The sequence below is a fragment of the Bremia lactucae genome, linkage group LG16 (assembly GCF_004359215.1).
Source record: "Bremia lactucae strain SF5 linkage group LG16, whole genome shotgun sequence".
Lineage (NCBI taxonomy): Eukaryota > Oomycota > Peronosporomycetes > Peronosporales > Peronosporaceae > Bremia > Bremia lactucae.
Window position 1 is genome coordinate 542,366 of NC_090625.1, and position 9,799 is coordinate 552,164.

A 9,799-nucleotide genomic window follows, 5' to 3' on the forward strand; every position below is an offset into this window, starting at 1 on the left:
TTATTTGCGGTGTTCTTCTTTTAAAAAGGATGCGAATGCACGCCAGACATTTTGACATGGCTCATTTCGAGCAATAACCCGAGGCAGTAGTATCAAACGTACTGCTTTTGCCTTGTCAGGATCGCTAGCCCAATCTGCAAATAGCTCTGTCATTACCTCGTGCGCGTAGGACTCTTTCGACAGACCCTTGACTGCCACGAGATGTAACGCCACCTCTACATCGTTTGACAATTCGATTCGCAACTTTCTCAATACAAACAAGGTCCATCGATCCGAAGCATTTCCCCAATATTTAGCAAATGCGATCCAGATTCGAAATGACGTGCTTTGAAAAAATTGGAGGTCTAACGCATTTAGTCCGAGTACATCGAACAGACTTCGCATTGTTTCCATATGAATGGCCCCCAAATGTAGTACCAACAATTCTTGGAATTTGAGCACAGCTTCCGTTTTTCTTAACGCGGGGTCATACAAAATGTTTGCCAGCTCAAGATAATCCTTATGATTCTTGACCAGCGCCTGGAACATAGGGTCATACATCAAAGCAGGGCTGAAGTGCGCGAATTGTTCCAAGGTGTCGTCAACCCATTCTTCAAATTGTTTCACATTCAACCCGACTTGTATGCGTTTCTTTATCGCTAAATCCATCTGATGAGTTATGTCGGCTATTACCGACTTAATTTTTAAAAGCAAATCAGAAGCTTGAAGTCTCTCCTCGTCAGTTGCTATGCGAGTCGAGTGTGTCTGAGCTCTTAACTGTCGATGAAAGGCACACGTCTTAGTGCTTGTAGCCACAGCTATATCGTTGATGCTTGCTGCGTATACCACCAGTGCAAGCGTTAGCAAAACTATGACACGGCACATAAGTTGGGACGCTGGTTTAAGATTCGCAGGTTGCATCCAGTCGCGAGGGAACACTCCAAGCACTACAGCACCAATGAACATACTTTCTGTTCATGTTGTTACGTGCTTTACACAATCTATTGCCATTTATATAATCATCGTGATGGGTCAATACAAAAAAGAACATATATTCATGTCGTCATTATGACAGCATTTAGGTGCTCCGATCATTAAAGGAACAAAACAATTACCAAAACTGCCGATTAGAGCAGGCATGACTTAAGAAATACTCATATGAGTAAGAAATATTTCTAAATACTCTTTGTTTCTTATCACAATTAGATTTTCCAGGTAATTCCTTATAATAATTTCGAAATTATTATTCCGGAAATTTTTTTAACAACTATTTTATTAATTTTATTATTATTGGTTCATCACAAATCAAAAATTTTTAACTGTCTGTACGGTGTGTACCGTTACATAGATATTATTATCAAAAATAGATAAAAAATAAAGAAGTATAAATTTATAATCATTTGATAATTTTAACTTATATTCCAGTATAACAAATTTGATAATATTGAGGCAACAAGACAATAATTTTGTTGATTGGTTGATTAAAGTTGAAATCAACCCAGTTATTCGTTAACAGACACATTTGAGCGTGCGCAAGAAGGCACTGTGCATTATTAATTATTAATATATTTATGTCAGTAGATAGAAGAATCATTAGACAAGGAGGCGCTATGCATAGTTAATTATTAATAGATTAAAGCCAGTTGATAACGACGGATCATTACGTGAAAATTTAGTAAATAACAACAGAATTATTTTTTTCTCGATACTAAAGCCTCAGTATCGACCTAGAGTAGCTAATACTTCTTAGCTACTGATAACCTTCCTCGGCACGTCAGTGTAAGTTTACATGTACACGAGGCGATGGCTACTGCTACGTGACACAGTATTTCTAGCCTAGTATATGATTGATTTTTGTGTCGAGTGCCTTTATCCTAAGGCAACTTGCACGAAATCGACTCAGGGAACACATCCTTGAGCTCGATCAATGTCTTTTAAAAAGGATTAGTTTTTAAAGACTGCCACTATTGAGACATAAAACTTTCAATCCAAGTCTTCTCATCGAGGGCACTTTTGTCCATCGATGAGCTACTGAGTACATTCTCAGGTGATACTATTGTCGTCCTTAAATTGGTCTGTCATCCGTGACACGTACTCAGATCTGCTTGGCTTTGCCACTACGCAGATCACGAAAGAACTGTTTTGGCTTGAGCATTGGCAATTGAGATATCTCTGAAGTTTACTTGAAAACAATATGATATCAAGTGTACAATGGCCGTCACTAGATCCGTTGCTTACTAGGGCATTCAATGTCTCAGTTTCTTTTTTGGATTTAATTTCAAAGATACCTGGGAACTTATTCCCCCACTTTCCCCCAAATTTATGGTACTTATTCCCTTATCTGTTCGGGTTTGTATCCTCTTTAACTGTCTCTAGCTGTGATTGCACAACCACAGCGAGATCCATTACGATCGACTCTTTAGTCGATCTAGGATTTTCGCACTCTCTCTCATAGATAGGAGTTTTAAATTGACTTGGTTGCTGCTTTTGAAGCAAGCATTCTTGTTTCGTGCCGCTCAACTTATTCGAGTGGTCAAACTTCGACTCTACCTGCTCTTGTGTGCCCGTCGGTAACTATGTCCATGTCGCAATGGTGTACCTTCGACGCTGCATGTGCTTGTGGACAGCTGTCGGGATCCAACTTTACATCTGGCGGGTAGTCAAGCTGAGTCGTACAAACGATCGAATCGGAAGTGAGGCTATCGCACTTACTCGTAGAGAATTCACACGCTTGCGGAAGCTCAAAGAAGCTCATCAGATGAACATCTGATGAACGAGAGGCAGACATTGCCCCGGCTTGATGCTGCCGGTTTATGCATCGCTTGTACTTTTTGAGCCATGGTTGTCCAAAGATGACATTAAATTTGTCATTCAAATCCAGTCATCATCGAATTGTTATCATTTAATATGTATTTGATTCCAACTATACGCTTCTAAACTATCACAAATTCGCCCGTTGCTAGCCGCACTGTCATCCTCGTTAAAGGAATATCGCGCTCAACGAACTTGAGCCTGCAATTGGCGTCGAATAAATTTTGCTCGACGCCTCAAAATCGACTAGAGACTTAAGTAACAATTTATATGCCGCTTTGATTATTAAGGTGATGAGGTTAACCTCAATGCCTGGGGAGTTTCACAGAAGTTTTTGGTGTGAGGAGCAACTTTCGTTGAGAAAACTGCAGATTTCTTTGACGTTGAGGGCGCTCCGCACCTACTGACCCCGACCATTTCTGACGGTCCGCATCGCCGTTGTGATTTCGCAACAGCGTCGGGTCAGCGTCCTCCGCTTTTTAACAGGAAGTCGATTGTTTTGCTCAGTGTTTCCAGGCACTGGGCGTGGGGCACTACACACATATGCGTAGTGGCCCGTCATTTGAAAACGAGTGCATTTTTTCAATCACTTGTAACTCGCTCTTTACATACGAGAGGTTCATAGGAGCCGGCCTCCGTTGTTTTTGTTGTCTCGGAGGACGATCAGCTCCAGATTGGACGAAAGCCAGTTATAAGCAGAAGTCTTTCTGTTCCGCTATAGAGATCGCTAGCGTCTCTGCTTCGACCCAAAATAGGTGGGGTCTGACAGGATCGATTGCAAGACCTTTACTATACAGTTATATGTGTTTGTTCATCAATTGCATGACTCACGATACAACTAAATCTGTATAGGGTATGTTGGGCATACGCGTGAAGATCACGCTTGCCATGCTTCAAACTCAGATGCTCTGCTCGAGCCCGGCACGGGCGGCTCAAAAAATTGCGTGGGCCAGGTCTTAAAGACCTCATATGACCCGAAGACTAATTGATCGTGATGCGTGAGCCCTAAGGCCCAATTTGTTTTCGTCCGGCCAAGTTGGATGTGCCAAACTATCGTTTGTCGCATCATTATCGATGCGACGAGATTCCCTGGCATCGCCCGATTCGACAAATCATTTTCACAGTGAGTCGTCTTCGGCTGCCGTCAACTTGGAGAATTCGATCTTTGAGTTTTTGGGTCGACGCGAAAGCGTCGGAACGCTAGAAGCATGTAAATACTACTGTCTCAACTGTTCTACTGTTGAGCACTCTGTTCTCTCAGCACTTCTGCGTATTGATAGTTTGCTGGTGAAGCAAGAATTCTTTTTATTGGGCCCCGTCGAGTCATTTTGTATGAGCTCGGCTAAAGCCGCATCTTGATCGTCTCTTTGTAGAACAAACGACATGGCGCTAACGGCTGGGCCGCCTACGGCCGAACTCATACGTTCGACTGCTCTTCCTTCAAGATCATGAGCCTTTTGGACGCGTTGCGGGATCCCTTTTTGAGTCCTTCTTCATCTAACATGTCCTTGTTGGATTGAACGTGCTCAAGCCGTCCTATGGACTACGAAGTATTCGCTAGGAAACTAGCCAACCTACACTGATAACAGTCAAAGTGAGATGCCTTGATTACTTTTATCGTACTACAAGTTTTTTGTCGGTCGCTTGGCAGCGAGCCATGCGAGAGAGTCAATTTCCACATTTAGCTCTTCGTCCTTCTCTGTGCGTAAAACAACAGGAGGGTGGCGGATTGCGCATGCGCTCAACAAATTGAGCGCTACAATGGAACCGGGTCAAACGCCGATACCACAAGAGACGTAATCATTGACGGCATGCCAAAGAGTACTGGCTACCGCATCATGTTATTGGGTGGAATGTCCGTCGTAATCATTGTCCTACAAAATCTCGCGCAAACTAAAAGCCCTCACTGCAATTGAGCACCTAATATCCCTAACTACAATGACACCGAATAAAAGAAGGCGCTTCTGCTGCAATACTTTTGTGTTAAGTCAAATTGCGGTCTTCTTTCAATCTTGTTGGTCGCTGGCTTAAGTAGACATAAGTAGTTATTTGTACAATTATATATAGGATAACAACTCATTGCACAGAGAGCGCTCTAATTTCTCAACGAGATTGTGATCGAGAAGCAATGCTTGAAGCACTGAACCAGACTTATTAATTTTCTTTACATTGTAATCATTTCAAAAGAATAGTACCAGCAAATATCGTCCTTTACTGTACTTTATCGAGTCCCTTTTGAGACTATACTGAACTGTATGTAGAATGTACAAGCGCGTGCTCCAATCTATGCTTTGGTGTAACGATAGCCGTTACTAGATGTGCATTCTGTAAAAAAAATTCATTCGATGTTACGGAAACTGATGCATGTTTTGTTGGCTCATCAATTCGTTTAATAATTTACAAATTAAAAAGGTGATTGAAATGAGTACACGGAGGATTGTTAATAGTGTAACTTGTGCCCTAGACTACACAGAGGTAGCAAAGGCACATTCAAACGTGCATTTTAACGCATGAAAGATTATACCGCACAGACTAACGACCGCCGTTGCCTCCTTAGGTGTACTATAACCAATCACTGAGGAAGGACGAGGTCAATGTATGTCAAGATCAAAATAAACACAATTTATTTGTTTAAAACGTTAATGCACACAACAATAGAAGCCAGTTAAGTCCCGAGGTGTAATGATACAGAAACTTGGGGCTCTTCTGTTTAAAATAACTTAACAAAAAAGATGTTTTTCTGATTGATTTATATAAGTAATTTCTTATCACAATCGTCATCATTATTAAGAAGAATCATTGACTTAATTTTCTTACTGCAATTCAATAAAAAATAAAGTCGAAGCGATTGGAGCAACAAAACAGCGTCATGCTGTTTTTTCCTATCGATATAAGAATGAAGAGTTTTAAAGGAATAAAACAAAACTCTAGGTCTCTCCTCACCCTACACAACCAATTCTTTCAATATATTCAAAAATTACCAATTTAATGTATACATGCATATTTTTTCGATATAATCTTTGTAATGGGGCACATCTTGTTGAAGAACAGTTGTTGTGGTTCATTTACTTTATGAGTAAAATACCCTTTTATCCTATTATAAAATAGTTAATTACCATTTATATGGGTAACAATCTGGCTGACAGTAAACGCATCGTTTGCTCATGGAATGATGCAAAAAAAGGTCGTTTGCGTGATGCATGGCGCACGTCGGAGGTTTCTCAAAGTGATAAAATGGCCAATTAAGAATTCGATTAAAATTAAGCGATTGTTGGCTTCTCCCAGCTACCGTATGTTTTGCTCGTGAACTTATTTCTATAACTGACTCGAAAGCGTCATTCTCAGATTAACATCCTGCTATTCCAACATCCATGTCACGTCGCTTCACTCGCAAGGGCACCAATTCTCAAGCTGCAAAGCGTTGGATTGCGGACGAGCTGGAAATTATGAAGGCCTTCCCTACTGCAGGCGGCATTTCCCCAATCGATACGATGACCAACAAACACAAGATGCGCGTGCTGGGTGAAATTTTCCCGTCAGTCGTTACGGATGTGCGCCAAGATGTATTGGTGGCTGCAAACTATCGCGAGGAGTTAGCTGCTGTGATACTTGGAGACATCATGCGTGAAATGCCGACCGCTTCTTTGCACAAGAATATGGAGATACTGTATGAGGGTTTGGATGCGGAAGACGACGGAGCTTTAGAGCTTGTTGACGAGGAGGATTGGAGCGATATTCCTGCTTTTTCTAAAGGCACAGATACGTGGGTATATATTCGGGACGATAGGAAAATTGTCAATGAGGTCGGCGATAAGGTACGCACCTTTGCTGAAGTTTTACAGATGATACCTTTGGCACGGAAGGAGTAAGAAATATCGACATTGGTACGGTGCTCCTAATACTTTATATTTAGTACTTCTGCAGCAATATATTGAAGACTGCAATATATTCGGCAGATATTTGAGCCGAAGCCCATTATAAATTTATTTAACAATTTGACGCCAAAACAGCAACGCGTGGTAGCTTGATTCCGCGCTGTGCGAGCGCAAATCGTGGATATATTTTGGGACCGGTATAGCCACGCACCCCTATTGTATTTGTGACAACAAATACTCTCCCCGTCTGTTTGTTATAACTATATAAAAAAACTACAGATGAAACATGACAACAACATCATCATTCCGCCTATAACGCAAAATTAACAATTATTCCTTTAATGTAGAGTCGTCCCTTTAGACTTTGGCTCCCATGCTTAGATTGTGACAAGTTATGCCCCTGCAGCATTTAACAGATCTGTAACAAATTAGTTGAGACAATTGCAAATTGCACACCGAATTAATTTGGTGATGCCATCGTTCATTGATGAGCCAAGAAAAAAGATTCGGCTTTTAAAGTATATCGTACCCACGTCCGAAAGGTTCTTTCACTAATTTATGCGTAAATATAAGCTGTTGCAAACCCTAAGAGCTATATGATTGCTGCAAGCAAAATACAACTTCTTGTGTAACGGGGTGTATCATTGCACTTAAAGGTTGATAGTTAATAAATTATCTAGAAGGTAGTTGATTTTTGGAGAATATTACTTTACATGGTAATATTCTCAAAGCTTATCCATTCGTAGATATAGACCATTATATCCAATTTCTCCGCGGTCCAGTCAGCGCTGGACGCGCGCAAAGAGAGAGACAGATAAGACTTAATTACATGTCTTGTATTAGTTTATAATTTAATTAGTATAAAACAGATTGAACAGAAGAGATACTAATTATATTAAATACAGTTTACTTTTAAGCCTCTTTAAAGCTAGTGTTTTAAAGAGAGTCTTCCTCTGTACGTACTAGTGAACGTGAAGTGACGTGAGGCACCACTCACACTGAGGCAACGCGAAGTGGACTTGTACTGAAGCAGTACAAGTCGTAGTGCCCGTTACACCTGGTAGCACCTGTAGTCCGTCCAAAGGCCACAGTTCTATCATCTGACATGGGCATCTAAGATGATAATAAAAGAAAAATTCGCATCACATTTCGCGTGATATCACCTCCTTTCTAAGTGACATAAAAAGGAGTGCGGTCGCATGAATGAGTTCGACCGTAGGGAACGATGCCATCTTGGCCATGCTGTCCGGTTTGGACAGAGATGTCCTCCATTCAGCCATCGCCAAGTTCATACATCATTAACTTGACGGAGCGAAGGAGAAGGTAGCCTTGCTTAATCACATGGCTCTCAACAGGTAGAACTGTTGAGGTTACAGCAGGTACAGGCCCCTGTACCTGGGATGACGCACACGCGTCGTCCGGAAACCTTAAAAATTGACATCTCTAAGTATAGGGGAGTCGAAGAAGACTCCCTCTTAAGATGGTTTGTCGAGTTGGACGATGCCATAAGGGCTCGTCACATCGTCAACGAGAAAAGGTAAGTCGCATTTGCTCAATCACATTTAGCAGGTCGTGCCTAAACTTGGGCACTAGGCCTTAAGTTGCGCGACCCATTAGTCTTTCGGTCGCTAGGCTTTTAAAGCCCCGCTCAAACAGACGTTTGAACCACCTAAGGCTGAGTTAGAGCTCGATCAGAGCTATTGAAACTCAAGCAAGGCAAGCGTGATGTTCACGCTTATGCCCAGCACATACGACTCTTAGCGAGTTGTATAACAAATAGCCCAGTTCATGAACACACGTTGATTACGGTGTTCATGCAAGGTCTTACGGATGGTTCCGTAAAGATCCACCTGTTCCACTTGGAACTAGATACGCTTGAAGAAGCAATATCCGTTGCGGAACAGGAGGACTTTAGCTTGAGGCTGGCTCAAGCTAGTTCGTCATCGTATCGTCCCCCAAGACGACACGAGCTGGGAGGTCCAGATCCTATGGACCTCTCGTATTTCGAAAACGAGAGACCTCGCATTTCGAACAACAAGCGATTCCATTTCTGCAATCGCTGTCAAAAGTTAGGACGCTACGCTCATGAGTGTAGTGCTCCAAGCCCAGTGCCGAGAGGTACTGAACGAAATCATGGACCGAACGCCAAAAAGGGCAACGGTCGCGGGTCCGACGTTGCTGCGAAATCGCAACAAGAGAATTTGCAAATCTCTTGACGAAAGTTGCTCCAGACACACAATCATTGTGTGTCTCTGCACGTTGTGATGAGATATTTCTCATCACCTTAAAGTTAAAAGTGTCAATGATTTGTCACTTAGAGCCCTAGTGAATTGTGGAGTTTCGAATATCTTAGTTCGTCGCCAGTCGCTACAGGGTCGTAGGCTCAAATATGTTAAACGCGACATCCCTCCAACGAGGATGACGGTGCGTCTAGCGACAGGCACATCGATAACAGTAATGAAAAGCGTAGTGAAATTTCACTACACGTTAACAGATTTACAGTACGATGATGACTTCATCGTATTGGATTTAGATGACAAATTTGATGTCATCCTAGGTTTACCTTGGCTCAGTAAGTATGAGCCAAGGATCAGCTGGCAGCATCGATTCGTGAAGATGCCTGCCACTTGTTCATCAGATGGCCATCTGATGAACGTCTTGGAGCGTCCACAAGCGTGTGGATGTACTACGAGTGAGTGCGATGGCCTCACTTGTGGTACGGTCGTTAGTACAACCGCACAAGATCACAGTGTGATTACCAATCACAATGTGGAGTCAGCTGCCGGCGGCTGTGTTAATGCACAGGCAGCGCCGAAGGTCCACCACTCGAAAAGGTCGAGTGGATTGGGACATGAATGTACGCTTAGTGGGCGACATTCAAGGAGTATACCGGTTGCCCAGAAAGGACAACACGATGATCCAAGGTCGAGTAGAGAGTCGACCGTAGTGGACCCGACTGTGATAGCGCAATCACACTCGGAAGACGTTGAGGGAAGAGGTCCCCACGTATTTGAGGAGAAATCCCCTCAAATGGTAGAAGTTACTAGACTTCTAAATCCCGAGGGATTAATCCCCCGGCAGCCTGTGGATAAATCCCAGGAAGAAACCGAGACATTAAATGTCTTGGTTAATGA

The 9,799-nt window shown here is 42.4% G+C and overlaps 2 protein-coding genes across 2 annotated transcripts; one reads left to right on the plus strand and one right to left on the minus strand.

Annotated features, from left to right (window-relative positions):
* Positions 1–945, minus strand: CCR75_006257 (uncharacterized protein; the record flags this gene model as incomplete). The annotated part of the gene is made up of 1 exon (XM_067964327.1): positions 1–945. The coding sequence occupies one exon, from the start codon at positions 943–945 to the stop codon at positions 1–3; it is 945 nt and encodes a 314-aa protein (XP_067819433.1).
* A 5,216-nt stretch (positions 946–6,161) lies between these two features.
* CCR75_006258 (uncharacterized protein) lies at positions 6,162–6,659 on the plus strand (the record flags this gene model as incomplete). The annotated part of the gene is made up of 1 exon (XM_067964328.1): positions 6,162–6,659. The coding sequence occupies one exon, from the start codon at positions 6,162–6,164 to the stop codon at positions 6,657–6,659; it is 498 nt and encodes a 165-aa protein (XP_067819438.1).
* Positions 6,660–9,799: the final 3,140 nt, after the last annotated feature.